This window comes from Suillus discolor, assembly GCF_016758755.1.
Source record: "Suillus discolor strain FC423 chromosome Unknown F5147scaffold_90, whole genome shotgun sequence".
NCBI classification, from domain to species: Eukaryota; Fungi; Basidiomycota; class Agaricomycetes; order Boletales; family Suillaceae; genus Suillus; species Suillus discolor.
Genome location: NW_024541337.1, coordinates 1 through 23,110, shown reverse-complemented (window position 1 = coordinate 23,110; position 23,110 = coordinate 1). Strand labels below are relative to the sequence as shown.

The window sequence follows — 23,110 nt, the reverse complement described above, 5'->3', positions numbered from 1 at the left end:
AGCGGTGAAGACACCATCAGTGATGTAAGTGGTTCCGCTCTGATGCTTCTGTTTAAATTTTCACCAGAGTGGCAGTTCGAACGCTGGGCCTTCCCAGCCATCAGAATGTCACGAACAGGAAAGTGCTTCCAAAGTTGTACCGGACAGCGACTTAGCTTCGTAAGTCCCTATCGATGGCAATTTTAAATAAAGCCAATACATTGTCTCAGCCGGGCGGAAAAGGACCAACCGACTCTAAGAGAATTGTGAGCGACAAATTAGGCAAGTGATCGCGATTCGCAGCTGACAACACCCTACATGCAGAGCACATGTCATGGAGAAAGTACTGGATGTTCTCCAGAACTCGACGATTGCACAAAACAGTGACAAGGACAATCGGTCTTCTTTCTGGGGGATATACAAACGAGTCGCAACAGAATATGACGACCAGTTCCTCGTCCGATACGACAGCGACATGAGCGACATCTTGCTCATCGTACGTTTCGTGTTCACCTTTGATCCATTTTGAGACTGATGTTTGATCAGTCCGGTCTTTTATCTGCTGCCAGCATGTCTTTCATTGTCACGATGGAGTCCAATCTCAGTCCCGACCCTAGCGACACCACGAATGCCCTTCTCGCGCAACTCGTGCAGATTGGACTCGGCAACCTCACGGCAGCGGGCTCCATCCATGCAGACCTAGCGTCTACGTGGTCGCCGACTGTGCTGGCTGTGAGGATTCAAATGTTCGCATACACAAGCTTGTCCATGAGCTTGCTAGCAGCATTCGGGGTCATACTAGGCAAGCAGTGGCTCGGGTACTACAAGTCGCACAGATATGGTCGCGGCTCGCCAGAGGAACAAGGAAAGCGCAGGCAAGAGATGTTCGATGGCCTCATGACATGGTATTTCGATGCTGTCGTGCAGGTCAATCCCATCTTGCTTCAAATCTCCCTTCTTCTCTTTGGGATCGCCCTCGGCGCCAATATGTGGTACCAGCAGCCCAGCATCGCTTTGGTAATCATTTCCACAACGGGCTTTGGATTTCTCTTTTATTCGCTGACAGTGATGGCATGTTTGATATCTCCTTCGTGTCCATTTCAGACGCCGACATCGATGATCTTGTGCAAGTTGGGCATTGACAGTAAGATCATTTCGTGAATCCTCGTGGCCGTTCCTCGTCTGAATCAACATTGCAGGGGTTCTACGCCCAGTGTTAAAACAAGTCGTCAGTTATCTCCAGCAGCTTAAGACGTCAGCGCATGGTGAGCCATGTTTTCTTACGTGTTCTCCTATTTTGACCGTTTCTAATCAGGCATGTTGCTAGGAATACTTGGTACCCTCGGATCAAGTTTGACCCGATCTTACTATGAAGTGCTTGCAGGTGACTTTCTTATACTCTCTTACACAGGATATCCATCGCTCATCTCACTCCCCAGGCCCTGTGTGCGCTACTTGTGCATTCGCAGGACGATCTCTTCAGCTATCATGCGCCGTGCTTCGCAAAGGGTTGCGTTCTTTGGTTCCGCGCCCTTCGACAAAGGTTGTGGACTCAGAGGCACAACCACTCAACCAGGATCTGGATGTTGTGGTGGAGGAGGAATCTATCCTTACCCTCGACCTCCGGGACACATCCACCAGCGATCTCGAAGCACCTAGTATCAAGTGGCTGCTTGAGACATCCACAGATCCTGAAGTAGTTCTCGCTACTGCCAAACTTGTTCCGCAGGTCGCATGGCCCCTGGATCTTGACGTTTCAGACACGCTGCGTCAGCTGTCTGATATTTTTACGAGTTGCGTCGATGTTCAGGGGAACATCGTACCATCATTGGAGGAGAAGGCCTCGGCATGTACAATGGCTCTGACTCATCTATACTATGGCCGTGTTCTTCAGGCACATCCTCGCTGTGGTAATTTTATTACCCGTGAAAGAGAAGACGCTGACGTGTTTTGGGAGATTTTACGTGGAGGCATCTATGCAACAGACCGCGCGGTACTTCACATGACTATGAATCTTTGTAGTCCAGATAGTTATCCGTGCGCTCCTGATTTTTCAGAGGCTTGCCCTGACTCCGTCCTTGAGCGGCTGTCGCATCTTCTTCCTTATCACTTTGTTACTGGACGAGCGAATACAGACATAGAAGACCTCGCGATAACGGTGATATCAAAATTGCTATCCTCTCCATCCCCTCCGTCGACTCAAATCATAGCCAATTGCACTCTTCTTGCTTGCGTCATGGTCGGGACTCGGGTTGACAAGAAAGACATAGTTCGGATTGATAAAAGGTGCCATCGACTCATTTGATAGTTTTTCTGCCATGATTAACAAAGAGATCGTCTAGTTTTTTTCTGCCTCGACTCAGTGACTTGCTTTTGGTGCAGTTCCAAAAGGCTCTCTGGGCGTGGGATGGAGGCGAGCTCGACGAAATTAGCATGGGAGTCGTGCGTCGGGCATGGAACCTCCTCGACGTTATTTGTCGTATCCTTGAGCTTACTGGATATCACGATCCTTCACCCCACATCATGCGGAACCTAGACGTGTGCAGGAATATTTATTCACGAGTGAGGTCATCCGAAAAAAATAATACTTCGATTTCGTTAGCAGCTCTACAAAAGGCATTGAACTTCACGTTCGCTGCTGCTAACATATCTCGTGATCCTGCTGAGTTGTGGTATCCCGGCCCGTTTTGGTCAGGCGATTCCCACTCACCAGAAGACTTTGACTGGATGGTGGATTACCTCAACGACATCTATTCCATCAACCACGAAGCGGCATATGACATCCTTTTGCTACTGGATAGCATGGGAGTAAGCTGCAGCCCCGCTAAACAACATGTGTTCATCAAGAGCCTCGTCACCTGCATGGACAGTAACATGCCTCTATCTCTACGCCATGCTGCTCTTCGCGCTGCTCGCAGTGTCGGAAAAGAAATTGCCTGGATCGATGCCATTGATGATGCGAGGCTACGAGCAATAGTTTTGACCAATCTCTCCCCCGCTATTATGTCCGTGGTTTGTCTGCACCCAAGTCCAACACCTGCCAATGATGGTCCTGACCTCTTTTTCGATTATCACCGCGACTTGTGCTATCTGGAAATAATCTTTGCCCTCGCGAGGAATCCCATTTGGCACCCCCGTTTATCCGAGGATCGCCATATCGATCGGTGCATTAGCATGATTCCAAAGTACTGCAATTCCGAATACTACAGCCAGCATGCCTTTTACATAGCTGGTATCCTCCTTCGAATCGCACCTGAACAGACATCGGATACATCGCTCGATTCTGTCACAGCGCAGCAGTGGTGGGACGTGATGAGATGCGCATGGTATTATCTTCCCTATATCATTCACGAAACACGCGATTCCGAGCTCCTTGTCTTTGTGGAACGCACAAAGAAGTATATGCAGATCGCTTCGAAATATAGTCTCGAGATTCAGAATCTCATCAAACATGTGGATGATATTCTCGAAAGTATGGAGCTGGAGATACCACTGGAGGAGGGACTGAATATGCAGGGTTTAGAGCAGGCAGAGGGGTTCATAATTGCTGTGAAGAAGTTGAGGAATACAGCGAGGAACATGCTGGAGAGCTTAGTCAACAACTATTAGTCTAATCATAATGGTACTTGCATGTTGTGTTAGAGTCCTGAAGTCACAGGGCACTGCTTGTGCGGAAGTGGGAAGTATCAAGACATGAACGAAATCAATACTGAATTGTCAGTCGTTTGACTTGTTGACGTATGTCAGGAACAGCGAGCATGAGATACAAATATTCCAGAGACCAAATGTAAACATCGACCAGGGTCCGGGGAAGATTGTTCCATGAGCGTAAAACTATACACCGTCACTGGTGAGGTTTCTGCCCCAGTCACATCCATTCATCGGTATGCATGGGAAAACAAAGACGGGGCGACAAATGCCGATTTATTAAAAACCACCCTTCTTTGGCAGAGGTATAAGGAATAACACTGAAATCGATGAATTTGCCCATCAGAATGCAAATCAGTATTGTCCTCGCCCGCGCCGTCTTCGTCTCCGTCCTCATGCTCCACATCACCCTGCCCTTCGAGATGGTCAGTCCTTGATAGGCCGTCCACATTTCCCTAACGTAGGCTTCGCCATCTTAGCCTCCGTCTCCTGGAAAGTCCGAGTGATGGATGGGGCTTCTACATGTGAGACGTCGATACTGCTGTCAAAGAACATGAACTCGTCTTCACGGAGCGCAGTCGGCTGTTCAGACGAAGCTACGATATGTAAGCCTGCGGCTTGGATGTTCTTCAGCAGCTGGCTGCTGCCGAGCGATGCAAGAGAATTGTCGGATGCATGCCAGGTCCAGAACTGCGGAGAGGACTTCAGTAGTGTAATGGAGTAGCATGAGTGATAAGTACCTCCATGGCCAATATCTCGAGGATGTCAGAGGAGATACAGCGCAATGAATGTGTCTGGGACGATTTATGACAACTTATTAATGCTGCTAGGGTGCGTCGAATAAGAATCATACACGGGCGTAAATGTCAGGTCCTGTGAACACCATACTCATCAGTTACACCACAGAAACAGGCTCGAAGGTGATGGGACACATGCTACACTCGAGAACAATCAACATCATTTATGTAACATCGAAACTGAACAAAATTGGACGGGACACTTCAGCAGGTGCGTCAGGGTGACATCGGGGATGAATACGTTCTGAACGGCCATCATGAGCTGCAAGTCTGTCTTGCGGTCACGGTAGAGCTGTACTATGGAGCCTGGACGTGTAATAAGTATACGGTCTCAGGCTGAGGAGCGACGAAGCTTGTCGTTTGTCGAGTCGATCACCAATGTTAAGTCATCAATACGAAGACTAAAGCTGCTAGAGCCTGACTTAGCTAGCCCATATCTTAGTAACGCGTATGAATTGATGATGGTGTCAAGTAATGAAGTCAGGTATGGGGCCCGATGCGGTTGCGTTAGTAGAATTTCAAGATGGAAATTTGGAGAGCAAACGAAAGTTATGAAACCCTAACCTTATTTTCCTTATCGCGATAAAAATAAGGTTACTGTATAAAGTTGGTCTATGCCGCGGCGCACACTGCATGTCTACTCTAACCAGTTCTCTATCGTCGACCTAAATTCAAAGGAGTCATGCCCGTCGCCTTTGACTCTTTCTGCCAACGCGAGGCAGACCCTATGGCGTGAGTATGTCGTTTTCAACTGGAGTCCTCGGGTCTGTTCATGCAAGTTTTGCCCCTCCCTTCTTCGTCTGGAATATGCTCTCAGCGTTCGGTACTCTCCTGGATCCATAATTCTGAGCGAATCTTGGCCTGGGTATGTCGGTTCCCGCTATCGACTGTAGCGGAGCCTGGTCGCAATCAGCTGCTCAACGTACCAGAACAGCCAAAATATTGACATATCTCCAACGACCTTGTCACAGTAGAGGAGGGCGAGAATGGAAAGCTCCGAAAGCATTTTTGGGATGGAGCAAACCTTTATCTATCGTTCAGCCGTCTTCTCGCGGGTGCGCCTGTCGAAAATTTACTCAGGCACCATTGTAGTTCTTCAGATTACTATGGGCAATAGCAGGGGCCACTTACCTCCATGATAGCCAATTTCTCGAGGACATCCCAGTAAGAACGCAGTGTTATGAAAGTGTCTGGGATGCTCTGGTACATCCCGTCGATGCTGCTAGCGCGCGTCAAATAACAATCATCTATGGGCCTCACGTCCTAGTAACACATGTGGCTCGACAGCCTTACCTAGCACTCGATATGGTCGAGAACATGATTCTCCGTGTCGAGTTTCAGGCCTTTCAGGAACCAAAGGTATGTAACCCTAGACCACTTAGCAAGTTGGTTTATCACATAACTTACAAACTTGCACCTAGATAGCAACCTTCAACGCCATTGCTGAGCGCTGAGCGTCAACAAAGACATGTTCGTGATGGTTGCAGGCGCTCAACCAGCTTGTGCCTATCTCTCTGCGCTCAGACTCTTCATCACTACACTGGCTTTTATTTTGGATCTAAATACCTATAGCTCTCATTTATCCATGTCAAAAGCATCGAGCACTGACGACGCCGAGGACCAGCACATCCATGCCGACGAGCCGCCTGCCCAAGAACAGGGCACGCTCGGTCCACTCCTAACCTAGGCCGTCCAGGGCAGTCCTTAATGGAGATCCTGGGGTGATAAGTAACGAATAATAATAGGATGGCTTCCCCACGTTCGACTTTGGCATGCCGAATGCCGCAGCAGGTACTAGCGCGCTTTGCCACTTTACATAGCTGGTCCTACGGCTTGCACTGCGACACCGGTACCTATGAGAACATGTCTAATTTTAGATCTAGGCGAAAAGGGTAGGTCGCTTGGCTTGGCTTATTCGTGATTTACGAACTTACACCAAGATGGCGACGTTCGCGGACACCCTCAGCGTCAGTAATGACATGTTCGTGATGGTTTCAGACGCTCAATCAGCTTGCTGTGTACCACTGCTGCTTATATATGTGCGCTCAGACTCTTCCCGATTCCACTGCCTTGTATTTTGGATCCGAATATCCATAACTCTCACTTACTCATGTCGAATATATCGTCGAGCACTGACGGCGCTGAGAACCAGAGCGTCCATGCCAATGAGCAGCCTGCCCCAGAAGAGGGTACCATAGGACCCTTGGAAGATTCAAAGTAAGTGACTGATTCCTGGGTTTTGTCACCAGTATAACAGAAAGATAGGGAGAAGGAAAATGGTGGACTCTCAGCGGTGAATCGACCATCAGGAATGTAAGTAGTTCTGCTCTGATGCTTCCATCCAACTCCTCACTAGAACTGCAGCTCGAACTCTGAGCCTTCCCGGTCATCAGAACGTCACGAACAGGAAAGTGCTTTCAACGTTGCACCGGACGGCAATTTAGCTTCGTAAGTCCCTATCAATGGCAATCTCAAACAAGCTCATAAATTGTCTCAGCCGGGCGGAGAAGGACGAGTTAAATCTCAATGAATTGTGAGCAAAAACAAGCCGAGCGATCGCAGCTGACGACTCACCCTACACGCAGAGCACATGTTATGAAGGAAATGTTAGAAGTTCTCCAGAATTCGACGATTGCGTCGAAGGATGGCAAGGACAATAGGTCTCGTTTCTGGGGGATATACAAACGAGTTACAGCAGAATACGACGATCAGTTCCTCGTCCGATACCACAGCGACATGAGCGACATCTTGCTCATCGTACGTTTCGTGTGTTTATCTTTGATCCATTTTGGGACTGATATTTGATCAGTCCGGTCTTTTATCTGCTGCCAGCATGTCTTTCATTGTCACGATGGAGTCCAATCTCAGTCCCGACCCCAGCGACACCACGAATGCCCTTCTCGCGCAACTCGTGCAGATCGGACTCGGCAACCTCACTGCAGCGGGCTCCATCCACGCAGACCCAGCGTCTACATGGTCGCCGACTGTGCTGGCTGTGGGGGTCCAAATGTTCGCATACACAAGCTTGTCCATGAGCTTGCTAGCGGCATTCGGGGTCATACTAGGCAAGCAGTGGCTCGGGTACTACAAGTCGCACAGATATGGCCGCGGTTCGGAGGAAGAACAAGGAAAGCGCAGACAAGAGAAGTTCGATGGCCTCATCACATGGTATTTCGATGCTGTCGTGCAGTTCATTCCTGTCTTGCTTCAAATCTCTCTGCTTCTCTTTGGGATCGCCCTCGGCGCCAATATGTGGTACGAGCAGCCCGGCATCGCTTTGATGATCATTTCCACAACGATCTTTGGATTTCTATTTTATTCGCTGACAGTGATGGCATGTTTGATATCTCCTTCGTGTCCATTTCAGACGCCGACGTCAATGATCTTGTGCATGCTGGGCATTGACAGTAAGATCATTCTATGAATTCTTGTGGTCATTCTATGTCTGAATCAACATTACAGGGGTTCTACGCTTAGTGTTCAAACCAGTCTTTATTTATTTCCAGCAGCTCACGATATCAGCGCATGGTGAGCTATGTCGTCTTACGTATTCTCATATTTTGACCATTTCTTGTCAGCTGTGCTGCAACAAATACTCAGATCGAGATGGATTCGATTGTTTGGAGCATTGAGAAGTAATTTTTCTGTCTACTCTTACACGGGATTCCCAGTGCTCATTGCACTCCCCAGGCACTGTGTGTGCTACTAGTGCATTCGCACGACGGTCCCTTCAACTATTATCCGCTGCGCTCCACAAAGGGCTGCATTCTGTGGTTCCACACCCTTCGACGAAGGTTTTAGACTCAGAGGCACCACCGCTTGACCAGGATGTGGATGATTTGGCGGAGGATGATAGCACCCTTACCCTCGACCTCCCTGACAAACCCACTAGCAATCTCGAAGCGCCCAGCATCAAGTGGCTACTTGAGACATCTACGAACCCTGATGTATTTCTCGCTGCTACCAGGCTTGTTCCACAGGTCGAATGGCCCCTGGATCTTGATGTTTCAGATGCGCTGCATCAGCTGTCAGATATTTTTACGAGTTGTGTCGACATTCAAGATCGCATTATACCATCATTGGAGGAGAAGGCCTCGGCATGTACAATGGCTCTAACTCATTTATACTATGCACGTATTCTTCAGGCACATCCTAACCGTGGCGATTTCATTGGCAGGAGAGGAGGAGACATCAACGTGTTTCTTGAGATTGCCAAGGGGGGCATGCATACAGTCGACCGCACGGTGCTTGACACGACTATAAATCTTTGTGTTCCAAATAGTTATCCGTGCGCTCCTTATTTGTCAGAGGCTTGCCCTGACACCGTCCCTGAGCGGCTGTCACATCTTCTTCCTTATCACTTTGTCACTGGGCGAGTGAATACAGACATAGAAGACCTCGCGGTAACGGTGATATCAAAATTGCTATCCTCTCCATCTTATCCTTCGACTCAAATCATAGCCAATTGCACTCTGCTTTCTTGCGTCATGGTCGGGGTTCAGGTTGACAAGAAAGACATAGCTCGGATTGATAAAAGGTGCTATCGACTCATTTAATAGTTTTTCTGCCATGATTAACAAAGAGATCGTGTAGTTCTGCTCTGCCTCGACTCAGTGAGTCACTTTTGGCGCAGTTCCAAAAGGCTCTCTGGGCATGGGATGGAGGCGAGCTCGACGAAGATAGCATGGGAGTTGTACGCCGGGCACGGAACCTCCTCGATGTCATCTGTCGCGTCCTCGAGCTTGCTGGATATTACGATCCTTCACGCTACACCATGCGGAACCTAGACACGTGCAGGAAGATTTATTCACGAGCGAGGTCATCCAAACGTAATGATGCTTCAGTTTCGTTGGCAGCACTGCGAAAAGCACTGCACTTCACATTCGCTGCTGCTAACATATCTCGTGATCCTGCCGAATTGTGGTATGCCAACCTGTCTTTGCAACCCGGTTCCTGCACACCAGAAGACATCGACTGGCTGGTGGACTATCTTGACTACATCCATTCCGACGACCACGAAGTGGCATACGACATCCTTTTACTCCTGGGTAGCATGGGAGTGAGCTGCAGCCCTGCCAAACAATGTCTGTTTGTCGAGAGCCTAATCACCTGCATGGACAGTAACATGCCTTCCCATTTACGCCATACCGCTCTTCGCGCTGCTCACAGTGCCCGAGAAGAAATTGCCTCGATCAATGCCATTGATGATGCGAGGCTATGGGACATGGTTTCGACTAAGCTCTCCCCCGCTATTCTGTCCGTGCTTTGTCCACACCCAGGTACAATACCCACCAATGATGATCCAGACTACTTTTTCGACTATGACCGCGACTTGTGCTATCTGGAATTAGTCTTTGACCTCGCGAGGAATTCAGACTGGCACCCCCATTTGTATGGGGATCGCCATGTCGATCGATGCATTAGCATGATTTCAGAGTACTGCGATCACGAATCACTCACGGGGCATGCCTTATACATTGCTGGTATCCTCCTCCGAATCGCAGCTGAACAGACATTGGATACATCGCTCGAATCTGTTACAGAGCAGCAGTGGTGGGACATGATGAGATGCGCGTGGTATTATGTTCCCTATGCCATTCGCAGAACACACGATTTCGAGCTCCTTGCCCTTGTGGATGGCACAAAGAAGTATATGCAGATTGCTTCGAAATCTGGTCTCGAGAATCTCATCAGAGATGTGGATCATGTTCTGAACATGGGACTGGAGATGGGACCGGAGATGCAAGGTTTAGAGCAGGCAGAGGGGATTACTATTGCTGTGATGGAATTGAGGACTGCAGCCAGTAACATGCTGGAGGGCTTTGATTAGTTGCCTAATTATGATGGTGCTTGTATAGTGTCAGAGTCCTGGAATCGAAGCAAGTCGTGGGACATGGCACGTGTGGTGCTCAATCAAATGATAATCCTAGAGTTGGTTTTCCTTATCGCAACGATCAAAATAAGATTCGCAAAGGATTTCTACTCGGATCCAAGGATAGCTAGCGCTAGTTCTCTGTTATCGACTTAAGTCATGACTCGGTCAAAGGTCTCAAGACTTTATAGACAAAGGAAGATAATCTCTAACATGGACACGTCCTAGTAATGCATGTAGCTCGACAGCCATGCACTCGACGTGATCGAGATTCGAGAACAAATCAAGAAGGAACCTTAACCCTAAGTCACTCAGTTTGGCTTATCACATAACTTACGAACCAAGTTGAACTTCCTAATTTAATGGCAACGTTCGCGAACACCGCTGAGCGCTGAGCGTCAACAAAGACTTGGACGTGTTCGTGATGGTTGTAGGCGCTCAACTGCGCTCAACCACCTTGTGCTTATCTCTGTGCGCCCAGATTCTTCCTCATTCCACTGGCTTTCATTTTGGATCTAAATAGTACTTATAGCTCAAGCTCACTTATGCGTGTAAAAAGCATCGAGCACTGACAGTGCCGAGGACCAGCACGTCCATACCGACGAGCAGCCTGCCCCAGAACAGGGGACCTAGGCTGGCCAGGGGCCAGAGCAGTCCTTAATGGGGATCCTGGGGTGATATGCAACGAACAATAATAGGATGGCTTCCCAACGTTCGGTATTCGACTTTGGCGTGCCGATTGCCGCAGCAGGCTTTGCCACTTTACATAGCTGGCCCTGGGGCTTATACTGTGACACCGGTACGTACTTGACCACAAATCGAGAACGTGTCGAATTTCCAATCTAAGCGAAAACTTGAAGGATAGGTCACTGAGGGCGTCTCTGAAATGGCCGGTCTGGGACAAAAAAGGTCACTTGCCTCAAACTTGGCTTGGCTTATATTCACGACTTACGAACTTACACCAAGATGGCGACATTCGCGGACACCCTCAGCGTCAAGAATGACATGTTCGTGATGGTTTCAGGCGCTCAACCAGCTTGCTGTGTACCACCACTGCTATATATGTGCGCTCAGACTCTTTCCGATTCCACTGCCTTGTACTATTTTGGATTCAAATATCCATAGCTCTCACTTACTCATGTCGGACTTAGCATCAAGCACTGACGGCGCTGAGAACAAGGGCGTCCATACCAACGAGCAGCTTGCCCCAGAACAGACCCTGGGACCCCAAGAGGATTCAGAGTAAGTGACTGATTCCTGAGATCTGTCACCGATATAACAGGAAGATAGGGAGAAGGAAAATGGTGAACTCTCAGCGGTGAATCCACCATCAGGAATGTAAATATTTCTGCTCTGATGCTTCTGTGTAACTCCTCACGAGAACTGCAGTTCAAACACTGGGCCTTCCCAGTCATCAGAATATCACGGACAGGAAAGTGCTTGCGAAGTTGTACCGGACAGCGATTTGGCTTCGTAAGTCTATATCAACGGCGATTTAAACACAACTCATAAATCGTTAGATGGGTGGGAAATGTCGTGGCAGACAAGAACCAGCCAGACCTCAGCGAATTGTGAGCAACAAATAAGCTGGGCGATCGCAGCTGACGACACCATACGCGCAGAACACATGTCATGAGGGAAGTATTGAGTGTTCTTCAGAATTCGACGATTGCACACGAGAGTAACAAAGACAATCGGTCTTCTTTCTGGGGCAAATACAAACAAGTCGCAAAAGACTACGACGACCAGTTCCTCGTCCGATACCACAGCGACATGAGCGATATCTTACTGATCGTAGGTTTCGTGTTCATCTTTAATCCATTTTGAGACTAATGTTTGATCAGTCTGGTCTTTTGTCCGCTGCCAGCATGTCTTTCATTGTCGCGATAGAGTCCAATCTCAGTCCCGACACCAGCGACACCACGAACGCCCTTCTCGTGCAACTCGTGCAGATCGGACTCGGCAACCTCACTGCAGCGGGCTCCATCCACGCAGACCCAGCGTCTACGTGGTCGCCGACTGTGCTGGGTTTGAGGATCCAAATGGTCTCATACGCAAGCTTGTCCATGAGCTTGCTAGCAGCATTCGGGGTCATACTAGGCAAGCAGTGGCTTGGGTACTACAAGTCGCACAGATATGGCCGCGGTTCGGAGGAGGAACAAGCAAAGCACAGACAAGAGAAGCTCGATGGCCTCGTCACATGGTATTTCGATGCTGTCGTGCAGTGCATTCCCGTCTTGCTTCAAATCTCCCTCCTTCTCTTTGGGATCGCCCTCGGCGCCAATATGTGGTACCAGCAGCCCAGCATCGCTTTGGTAATCATTTCCGCAACGATCTTTGGATTTTTATTCTATTCGCTGACAGTAATAGCATGTTTGATATCTCCTTCTTGTCCATTCCAGACGCCGGCGTCGACGATCTTATGTATGTTGGGCATTGACAGTAAGACCATTTCGTGAATTCTCGTGGTCGTCCCTCATCTGAATCAACATTCCAGGGGTTGTACGCCCAGTTTTCAAACAAGTATTCAGTTATCTTCAGCATCTTAAGACGTTAGCGCATGGTGAGCCATATTTCCCTACGTGTTCTCCTATGTTGACCGTTTCTTATTAGGCATGTTGCTGGGAATACTTGGTACCCTCAAATCAAGTTGGACTCGATCTTATGAAGTGCTTGCAGGTGACGTTCTTATATTCTCTTACACAGGATACCCAGTGCTCATTTTACTCCCCAGGTCCTGTGTGCGCTACTTGTGCATTCGCAGGACGATCTCTTCAGCTATCATGCGCCGTGCTTTGCAAATGGCTGCGTTCTTTGGTTCCGCGTTCTTCGAGAAAGCTTAGGGACTCAGAGGCACAATCGCTCGACCAGGATCCGGATGTTATGGTGGAGGAGAAATCTACCCTCACCGTCACCCTCGACCTCCCGGACATACCCACCAGCGATCTCGAAGCACCTAGTATCAAGTGGTTGCTTGAGACATCCACGGATCCTGATATAGTTCTCGCTACTGCCAAACTTGTTCCGCAGGTCGAATGGCCCTTAGATCTTGACGTTTCAGACATGCTGGATCAGCTATTCGCTATTTTACGAGCTGCGTCGATGCTCGGGGGAACATCGTACCATCATTGGAGGAGAAGGCCTCGGCATGTACAATGGCTCTGACTCATCTATACTATGCACGTGTTCTTCAGGCATATCCTGACCGTGGCGATTTCATTACCCACGGGAGAGGAGGCATCAGCGTGTTTCTTGAGATTGTCAAAAGGGGCATGCGTAGAGTCGACAGCACGGTGCTCGACACGACTATAAATTTTTGTGTTCCAAATGAGCGTCTGAGGGCTCCTTGTTTGTTGGAGGCTTGCCCTGACACTGTCCCCGAGCGGCTGTCACATCTTCTTCCTTATCACTTTGTCACTGAGCGAGCGAATACACACATAGAAGACCTCGCGATAACGGTGATATCAAAATTGCTATCCTCTCCATCCCCTCCGTCGACTCAAATCATAGCCAACTGCACTCTTCTTTCTTGCGTCATGGTCGGGGTTCAGGTTGACAGGAAAGATATAGTTCGGATTGATAAAAGGTGCCATCAACTTATTTAGTAGTTTTTCTGCCATGACTAACCAAGAAATCGTGTAGTTCTGCTCTGCCTCGACTCAGCGAGTCACTTTTGGCGCAGTTCCAAAAGGCTCTGTGGGCATGGGATGGAGGCGAGCTCGACGAAGATAGCACGGGAGTTGTACGCCGGGCATGGAACCTCCTCGACGTCATCTGTCGCATCCTCGAGCTTGCTGGATATTGCGATTCTTCGTACTACACCATGCGGAACCTAGACGCGTGCAGGAAGATTTATTCACGAGCGAGGTCATCCAAACATAATGATGCCTCAGTTTCGTTGGCAGCACTGCGAAAAGCACTGCACTTCACATTCGCTGCTGCTAACATATCTCGTGATCCTGCCGAGTTGTGGTATGCCAGCCTGTCTTCTTTGCAGCGCGGTTCCTGCACACCAGAAGACATCGACTGGCTGGTGGACTATCTTGACTTCATCCGTTCCGACGACCACGAAGCGGCATACGACATCCTTTTACTACTGGGTATCATGGGAGTGAGCTGCAGCCCCGCTAAACGGCACCTGTTCGTCGAGAGCCTCATCGCCTGCATGGACAGTAAAATGCCTTCCCATATACGCCATACCGCTCTTCGCGCTGCTCACAGTGCCCGAGAAGAAATTGTCTCGATCGATGCCATTGATGATGCGAGGCTACGAGCGATGATTTTGACCAATCTCTCCCCCGCTATTCTGTCCGTGCTTTGTCCGCATTCAGGTACAATACCCGTCAATGATGATCCCGACTACTTTTTCGACTCTGATCGCGACTTGTGCTATCTGGAAATAATCTTTACCCTCGCGAGGAATTCCATTTGGCACCCCCATTTATCTCAGGATCGCCATATCGATCAGTGCACTAGCATGATTCCGAAGTACTGCAATTACGAAGACTACAGTCAGCATGCCTTTTGTATAGCTGGTATCCTCCTTCGCATCGCACCTGAACAGACATCGGATACATCGCTCGATTCTGTTACAGAGCAGCAGTGGTGGGACGTGATGAGATGCGCGTGGTATTATGTTCCCTATGCCATTCACAGAACACGCGATTTCGAGCTCCTTGCCCTTGTGGATGGCACAAAGAAGTATATGCAGATTGCTTCGAAATCTTGTCTCGAGAATCTCATCAGAGATGTCGATCGTGTTGTGGACATGGGACTGGAGATAGGACCGGAGATGCAAGGTTTAGAGCAAGCAGAGGGGATCATCACTATTTCTGTGAAGGAATTGAGGACTGCAGCCAGTAGCATGCTGGAGGGTTTTGATTAGTTGCCTAATTATGACGGTGCTTGCATATTGTTAGAGTCCTGGAATCGAAGCAAGTCATGGGACAGTGTATGCATTGGGAGATATCAAGACCTCAATGAAATCGATATGGAATATTAATCATCAGTCGTCTAACCGTGACTTGGTAGACACTAGATGGCAAGCGTGGTGCTCGATCAAATGATAACCCTAGAGTTTTCCTTATCTTCACAACTTGCACGACAGGGGCGGCCATACCTGTATATGATCGAGATCTGAGAACAAAATTATATTAAATCCAGAAGGAACCAATGGCAACGTCACCCACGCTGAGCGCTGAGCGTCAACAAAGACATGTTCCTGATGGTTGTAGGCGCTCAACTGCGCTCAACCAGCTTGTGCTTATCTCTGTGTGCTCTCATTCTACTGGCTTTTATGTCTGATATAAACACTTGTCATTCATGTAAAAAGCATCGAGCACTGACAGCGCTGAGGACCAGCACGTCCATGCAGACGAGCTGCCTGCCCCAGAACAGGGTACGCATCAGGAAAAACCTCCCGTTTTAACTTAGACAAAATTAGAATACTGTAGAGATACGACACTAGGTTCGTCACGTGCAGCCCGTGACGATGTCACGCTTAGTCTTACAGGTTCGAATGTCCAGGTGACCTGTGACCTTACCCAAATAGATTCGCCTGCGGATCGTAGTGCTTCGCCGCTCGCAACGCCGTTTGCAACCATCTGACATGCTGCTTCGTGATTCAAGCAACTTGCTTCAGTCTGTCATGGATTCGCCTCGCATAGCGCTGACTGGTAACGAGTGGAATTGGAGATTCGCGAGCCTCGCAAGTCGAGAGGCGTTGCAATATTTACGTGATGTTCAGAAGAATGATCCAGCTGGATGGACGAGGATTGCTACTGCTCAGTACAAGACTGTCAGCGTTGACCAGGCAACAAACTCCGAGTCAGAGAATGAGGCCACTGATACTACCGGAGCCGAATCCCCCTTCGACGATGCTAGCGAGCATGACCTCGATGCCAGTGACGTGCCAATGGATGCACTCCTTGATCATATGGCTTCCGGGGGTGAACACGTCCGTTCTGACTGCCGTATCGATGCAGATGGCGGACTTCTGTGTTCAAACCACTCCGAAGTCTATGATGTGGGTGACATTACTGCCAAAGATGTGGAGAGTGGCTCGAATAGTGTTCCGAAGGTTGATTACGGGCGTGGAAAGCGTAGACGCATCGCAAATTCGATGTATGATGATTTCTGGTCCCATTAGCGCATAACCTATGTTTTTTTTCCCATATGTCACAAATTAGCTTCGTCCCACCAAAAATTCATGTGACAGTCACACCAAATAGATTCGATTCGTTAAGGGCTGTGACCTGTGACGAACCTAGTGTCGTATCTCTACAGTACTAGACCCGGTCACTTCAAGGAGTGACAGTGACAGGTGAACGAAGACTTCCAAATCAGACTGCGTTCTGCTCAGTGGCCTGGCTCATTGCTCTTCGTCAGCGCAGGACGCGACACTCAAACGTAGAGAATCATTTGCGAGCTCCCTATTTTGTCTTCCTGGTTTAACGCTTTAATAAATACCTTTCTAAAGTTCAATTCTGGACTTGGACGCCAAGGTCCATTCCACCACAGGACCATCCTTCTATACCCACCTTGATACCGAACATATCCCATCCAAGGCTATGGCAACTCCTTCGTCGACTTCAACCAGTCCCGGAAAGCGCGCGAGCACATCGAAGCTTCTCAATGATTATGTTGTTTGCATCGGACACACATCGTGGCACTGTACTGAATATGTGTGCAGCAACTCGGGGACTCTCTTGGAAAGGGCGCGTTTGGTCAAGTCTACCGTGAGTAATGAGATTTCTGTGAAATAGACTTATGCAAGCGTTGATGCATGCAGGGGCACTTAACTGGGCCACTGGTGAGACCGTGGCCGTGAAGGAAATACAACTTAGTAACATACCAAAGGGAGAGCTCGGGCAGATAATGGTGAGTCGGGGACTCATTATCAAGGGCTTCGGGCGCATTGTTCAAGACTTCATCCTAGTCCGAAATCGACTTACTAAAAAACTTGAATGTATGTGGCTCTCGAAACTATAGTCTGATCGTTTATCCGATTGATTCCTCAGCACCCTAATATCGTCAAGTACAAGGGCTTCGTCAAGACCAGAGAGTACTTATACATTATTCTCGAGTTAGTCCTCATTCCACCTCAACTGAGAAAATTAACTGAGCATATATACCGTGCCAGGTTCTGTGAAAATGGATCATTGCATAATATCTGCAAACGCTTCGGTAAATTTCCAGAGAACCTGGTAGCGGTCTACATCTGTCAAGTCCTGGAGGGGCTCGTATACTTGCACGACCAAGGTGTCATCCATCGTGATATAAAGGGCGCGAATATCTTGACTAATAAGGATGGCTGTGTAAAGCTTGCTGACTTTGGAGTCGCTAGCTCTACTACAACTGGTGCCATTCATGATGATGCCGTTGTGGGCAGTCCCTATTGGAGTGAGTTGTCATTGTATGTGTCTTCGTCACGACTTATAGCTTTCCACGCCAGTGGCACCTGAGGTCATCGAACAATCTGGTGCAACTACGGCGTCAGACATCTGGTAAGTATAGTTCAACTGCTTGCGAATCAACATAAATGTTGATATATTATTCAGGAGCGTTGGTTGTGTAGTTATCGAACTTCTTGAAGGCAAGCCTCCATATCACTTCCTCGACCCCATGCCTGCGCTCTTTCGGATCGTTCAGGATGACTGTCCTCCTATTCCCGATGGTGCATCTCCGATTGTCAAGGATTTTCTACTTCACTGTTTTCAGAAGGACTGTAACCTCCGAATCTCAGCCAAGAAATTACTCCGTCATCCTTGGATGATATCTGCAAAGAAGCAGATGAACGTGGCCGCGGGAAATGGAAAGAGGTCTCCAGAAGGCGGACCACAATCATTCACTGACGGCAAGAGACCCAAAAGCAACTACAACTACGACGAGGCCGTCCTCAAGGTACAGGAATGGAATGAAGCCCTTAAATGTGATCTATCATTGTTTTTATCAACTCCACACTCATGTTCCCTTAGCCCCTACACGACCTACGAAGAAAAATTGTCGTAACTCCGTCTCTGAAGGCCAACCACCATCCCCGACCCGTGGTGGTCGAGATAAGCCTGCGGTGTCGCTCCTTCAGCATTCAGTCCTTGGTCTCCAGGCTTCGACCTCTGGCAACTCTGTTCTCAAAGGACCCAATACTGCCCCGGGGAAGCCTTCTGCCCCCGCCGCTCTAGTCGAGAAGATTCGGGAGCCGCTAGCTTTTGTCCTTCAGCCTCCAGAAGAGCAGACAGACAACTGGGACGACGACTTTGAGGATGGACCCTCATTCACCAAATTACAAGGTATGTGCGAGATTGAACAAGAGTCGTGATCTTACTTTGTGTTGCTATCTAGCCTCCACCTTAGAGAAGACGTCCATGGAAGATGAAAAACCAGAAGGTGATGATAATGCGCAGACCATCAGACCAAATCGTAGCCCAGCTGGCCCCGGGACAATACCACTCGCAAGGGCACCGTCTGCCGATATTGTACCCATCGTCGAAGACTATTCCGATATCGCAACCGAGGAGGACGAGCTCCTACTTCAAGAGAAAGTGGCGGATTTTAAGGTTAGTGCATCCCTTTCTTTTCCTCATTGCTGACCGAGAACAATGTCGAAGATGAAGAATTCGGTACGCCGGGGACTCTTTCATCCTGACGATATCAAAGTCCCCGGACTCCTTTCTGGTTCTCCCGGTCCTATGTCTGCACCCCTTCCTAGTTTGTCGCGGAAAGCATCCCGCCCGTCTCTCAGTCCTATTTCTAGCATGGGCCTACCACCTACAGGTTCGATACGATCACATTCCCGCTCATCTTCCTTTGTTGGATCTAGTTCAAGTGCCTCCGGCTCTTTTGGTCGCGCAGAGGCAAAACGTGCGGCTAGCCATGCCGAATTTGGCAAGTATGCTGAGGAAGACGATGAGGACTACGATGATATCTTTGGAAAACCTGGCGGAACTAGTAAGTAGTCTTATGCCATTGTATGAATGATTTCGAACTGTAGCTTCGCAGCTCTCGAGCAGCCGATGCAGACCTTGCAACTCAACACAAAATTGTCGAACAAGTCATGGGTAAGGCCTGTATTTTATTTCGGACGTTTTATGGCGATTGATTTCAATGCAGCTCGGAGACGATTCGGACGAAGACGATCCTTTCGCAGAGGCAAGTTTTTGTGCGTCATCCATGAATATTGGCTGACTAAATTCCTCAGATTGACGAGGGTTTTGCTGAGGATGACCTTGAGACTAATCTTCAACGCGACAAGAATGCTCGGTTGTGCAACATGGTGAACCAACTGATCGATGAACTAACACCCTCGGCACCTGACTTCCAACTGCGTGATGCTTGTGATCAACTGGTCAGTTCAATCAAACTCAATGGTTTTATAGTCTGATGCATCGCCACATTTCTAGATCAATATCATGACAGAAAACCCAGATATGCTTGTGCAGTTGGTGTCTTCACATGGTATGCTGGCGATTCTAGAGGTACTGGAAGGCAAGTGTTCCAGGGACGTCCTCATGAAACTTCTTCACATGATCAACTTAGTAAGTCGGCGACCTAATTTTGATCCATGAACTTAACGTCGTCGGTTAGTTGGTTACAAGCGATCTTGGGTTCTTAGAAAGCTTCTGCCTCATCGGTGGGATTCCGGTCATGATGGGTATTTGTCGTGACCCAGGAGAGGTTGATAATGAAGGGCTGACATCCTGTAGGTTTCACTTCAAAGAAATATTCTTCTGAGTGTCGCGTGGAGGCATCCAACTTCATCAGGTTGCTCTGCCACACATCTGTATTGACGTTGCAAATGTTTATCTCGTACGTGCTTGTCTGACTTCTCTTTATGCACCTGTTCACATCCCCTAATAGATGTCGTGGCCTGAAAGTTCTTGTTGATCTGTTGGACGAGGACTACACAGACCAGACTGAGCTCGTCGTCGACGCTCTCAACGGCATAGGAAGCGTGTTCGAATTGCAAACTCCAACGACTAAGAATGATTTCTGTCGTATGTTTATCCGCGAAGGCCTCCTCGATCCCCTCTCTTCCGCTTTGCTCAATGTCATGGGCAATTCCAGTCCCAATGCAATCGAGATGAAGCACAAGATTATACAGATCCTTCTCGTGTTCTCACAAGTGACACAAAGCGATATTCACGTACGTAACGCCATGGGGACACGGAAGATTGTCAGACGTGAGATTTCCGTGTCAATGATTAGATTCGATGCACCTGACTGGGATTATGATGGCAGGTTTATTACGCGCATGCGAGCTTCTGGAGATGGAATGCCTGGTTCAGATGCTGAAAGCTGTTAAGCACTTGTCCATGAATGCTAATCTGCTCGAGGTGCTTCAAAACACTAACGCCATCGAGATACTCATCAAGCTACTGGATGAAGAGAAGACCGGTCCTCATAGCACGGTAAGCCATATGAGATCACGACTTGGGCGTCGCTCAGATCAGATGGTACTTCAGGAGGTGTCAAATCACATTTTCCAGACCTGTTATAACCTTTGTCGGTTGAACAAGTCACGACAAGAGGAGGCGGCTCAAGCCGGCATTATTCCGTGCTTGAAGCGAGTAATTGAGACCAGCTCGCCTCTCAAACAGTTCGCGTTGCCCATTCTGTGCGACTTGGCTAGCGCGGGGAAAAGCTGCAGATATCTCCTTTGGCAACACAATGGTCTCGCGCTTTACTTGAAGCTTCTAGAGGACCCATACTTCCAGGTCAGCGCATTGGAGGCGATTCTGTCATGGTAAGCAGAATTTTTTTCAATTGCGTTCTGCACTACCGCTGACGTAAACTCAGGTTGCAAGATGAAACGGCCAAGATCGAAGATGAGCTGGTCAGCTCTGAGTCTCTTGAGGCGTTGCTCAAGTGCTTTGTAACCGCAAAAGCCAACTCCTTTGAAAACCTCCTTGACCCCCTTCTCAAAATCTGTCGTATCTCCACCCCGCTCACAATCGGCCTTGCCAAATCTCAATTCTTCAAGCGCATCATTGACAGGCTCAACCACAGCCGTGCGGTCGTTCGTCTCAACCTCTTGCGTATCCTCCGGACCGTTTGCGACGTGCACCCAAACCGTGCGATGTTGGTGGAGCGCTACGGATTGCATGAAATGGTTATGAAACTTAGCAAGGATGATGGTGCTGTCTTGGTGCGCGAGCTGGCGAGAGAGATTCTACCCGCACTAGCCCCTGCACTTAAACCGGTGGGCAACAGGTCTCTGCTCAAGGGGCATGATACTCCGAAAAGCAGTCTGATAGCACCCAAGAAAGCCAGGCGGACAGCATCGGAAACGTCTGCGATGATGGGACCAAACTCGTCCATGCTGGGTCTTAGCATGGGTCCCCCTCCAACATCGAGGACGGGGATAGAGAGGACGTACTCATCATCCAGGCATAGACTTGGTGATATATCTTGGCAATCTCATGGAGGACAAAGATGAACTATTTATTGTCTGGTTAGACTGTGTGCTTTTTATTAATTTATTGTCCGTTCTTTATCATTAGCTTTGCATGCATCGTTATCAGACAGTACTCTCATTTGCACATTACCATATATCCTCGTTAATGATGGCATGCAGAGAACAAATAACTTGATTAACAACGTAATCTGGACATGAATTATGAGCAAATTAAGAAACAGCGGAACAAGGTAACGGACGTACAAGTAATCTACTTGCGAGCAAAGGGTATCTGGAACCAGAGACCAGTGCCCTTGCACGATTTTGTGCACCAAGCCCCACTGCATTGGTGACAAAGTGTATGTGCATACCATAAGACTTGGGGTACGAATCCAAATTGACCTCAATTTGAGGGAAGTAGCCCATGGCCTCTGGCGGCAAGCCAAATGAAACAACACCAGCCACGCCGCTCGGAGATTTCATTGTTGATGATGCGGGAGGCATGACTATGCCCGGGAACTCTCGAATCCTCGGAAGCACAAACTCCACCAGGGTATTCAAAAAGTCGTACATCTTGGGTCCCTTTAACTCGACCTTTGCACCGATTGGAATACCAGGGCGCATCATCCGCCGACGTTCTTTTTCCCCTTCACGATCTGCACTCCACTGCTCGAAGGGCGACCTCCGCCACTCTCGGTTTCTCCCGACATTGCACGGAATGCGGCGATGAGACCAAGTAGATTACTCCGGTTGGTAAGCGCTTCCTTCATCATGGAATGAATGACTATTTTTTCTAAATGGACGACATTCTGAGAAGTGGTCGGAGGTGCCGGCTTTTTGCCCGCCTGAGAGCCACCGACAGGAGGGTTGTAACGGTTTTTAGTGTAAGGGTCATTGGGGTCGTAAGTGAGACGGATTTGGCGTGGTGATGGTGGTGGTGTGCCAGACTCGTGATTGTAAGTCATGTACATCAAGTTGTCTTGAAGAGCAGTGTGGTAGTGGTCCATGAGACGACATGGGTGCGTGTCGCGGACAATGAGATTCCTGACGTGCGGCACTGGAAGACCATTCTCGTCACGCTTGAGGAATTTGCGAATTTTTGGAGGCTTTCTGAAAGGACGGACTGCCTGCGCACTGTGGGAGACGCGAGCTGCTGCTGCACTCATCTGAAAATTATATTTGTGAAAATAAGTCCAGGTATCAGAAAACCGGAAAACGAACTGAGGGACGCGAGAGTCGAAGTGAGGAAGCAAAGCGATGGACCAAGTAAGGAAATATTTATTTATGAATTATTTTTATACTTCTTCCTCGGGTTAACGGTCAGGTCAGCCTCAGTGCTAATTCATTCGCAGTCCTCAACGTTGTTGACGACGTCGGCGGTCGACTTTATTTCTTTTCATTTAATTGTTCACTTAATGGCTT

General features: G+C 48.7%; 7 protein-coding genes across 7 annotated transcripts; 5 read left to right on the top strand and 2 right to left on the bottom strand.

Annotated features, from left to right (window-relative positions):
• Window positions 1-313: 313 nt before the first annotated feature.
• Window positions 314-792, top strand: F5147DRAFT_619635 (uncharacterized protein; the record flags this gene model as incomplete). The annotated part of the gene is made up of 2 exons (XM_041432592.1): window positions 314-475; window positions 526-792. Coding segments are annotated over 2 exons (429 nt in total), but the record flags the coding sequence as incomplete, so codon positions are not given.
• A 3,122-nt stretch (window positions 793-3,914) lies between these two features.
• On the bottom strand, window positions 3,915-4,519 carry F5147DRAFT_840622 (uncharacterized protein; the record flags this gene model as incomplete). The annotated part of the gene is made up of 3 exons (XM_041444310.1): window positions 3,915-4,317; window positions 4,368-4,421; window positions 4,481-4,519. 3 exons carry the CDS (start codon window positions 4,517-4,519, stop codon window positions 4,054-4,056), a joined length of 357 nt encoding a protein of 118 aa, XP_041286864.1. The 3' UTR covers window positions 3,915-4,053.
• A 2,509-nt stretch (window positions 4,520-7,028) lies between these two features.
• Window positions 7,029-7,848, top strand: F5147DRAFT_585905 (uncharacterized protein; the record flags this gene model as incomplete). Its single annotated transcript, XM_041431896.1, has 2 exons — window positions 7,029-7,181; window positions 7,234-7,848. 2 exons carry the CDS (start codon window positions 7,029-7,031, stop codon window positions 7,846-7,848), a joined length of 768 nt encoding a protein of 255 aa, XP_041286863.1.
• A 3,886-nt stretch (window positions 7,849-11,734) lies between these two features.
• Window positions 11,735-12,407, top strand: F5147DRAFT_619633 (uncharacterized protein; the record flags this gene model as incomplete). Its single annotated transcript, XM_041432591.1, has 4 exons — window positions 11,735-11,769; window positions 11,817-11,867; window positions 11,919-12,090; window positions 12,141-12,407. Coding segments are annotated over exons 3-4 (429 nt in total), but the record flags the coding sequence as incomplete, so codon positions are not given.
• Window positions 12,408-14,452: 2,045 nt separating this feature from the next.
• Window positions 14,453-15,245, top strand: F5147DRAFT_722199 (uncharacterized protein; the record flags this gene model as incomplete). The annotated part of the gene is made up of 1 exon (XM_041438900.1): window positions 14,453-15,245. A coding segment is annotated over exon 1 (716 nt), but the record flags the coding sequence as incomplete, so codon positions are not given.
• Window positions 15,246-16,865: 1,620 nt separating this feature from the next.
• F5147DRAFT_822346 (uncharacterized protein) lies at window positions 16,866-22,187 on the top strand (the record flags this gene model as incomplete). The annotated part of the gene is made up of 20 exons (XM_041443732.1): window positions 16,866-16,937; window positions 16,988-17,033; window positions 17,087-17,175; window positions 17,234-17,263; window positions 17,316-17,380; window positions 17,438-17,697; window positions 17,750-17,801; window positions 17,856-18,226; window positions 18,273-18,584; window positions 18,637-18,851; window positions 18,903-19,242; window positions 19,294-19,352; window positions 19,493-19,639; window positions 19,695-19,829; window positions 19,879-19,945; window positions 19,998-20,100; window positions 20,152-20,474; window positions 20,533-20,702; window positions 20,757-21,037; window positions 21,091-22,187. 20 exons carry the CDS (start codon window positions 16,866-16,868, stop codon window positions 21,728-21,730), a joined length of 3,777 nt encoding a protein of 1,258 aa, XP_041286860.1. The 3' UTR covers window positions 21,731-22,187.
• Window positions 21,836-22,909, bottom strand: F5147DRAFT_764127 (uncharacterized protein; the record flags this gene model as incomplete). Its single annotated transcript, XM_041440687.1, has 4 exons — window positions 22,324-22,909; window positions 22,060-22,282; window positions 21,964-22,029; window positions 21,836-21,897 (listed from the first exon to the last, which is right to left on the bottom strand). The coding sequence occupies exons 1-4, from the start codon at window positions 22,852-22,854 to the stop codon at window positions 21,836-21,838; spliced, it is 882 nt and encodes a 293-aa protein (XP_041286859.1). The 5' UTR covers window positions 22,855-22,909.
• Window positions 22,910-23,110: the final 201 nt, after the last annotated feature.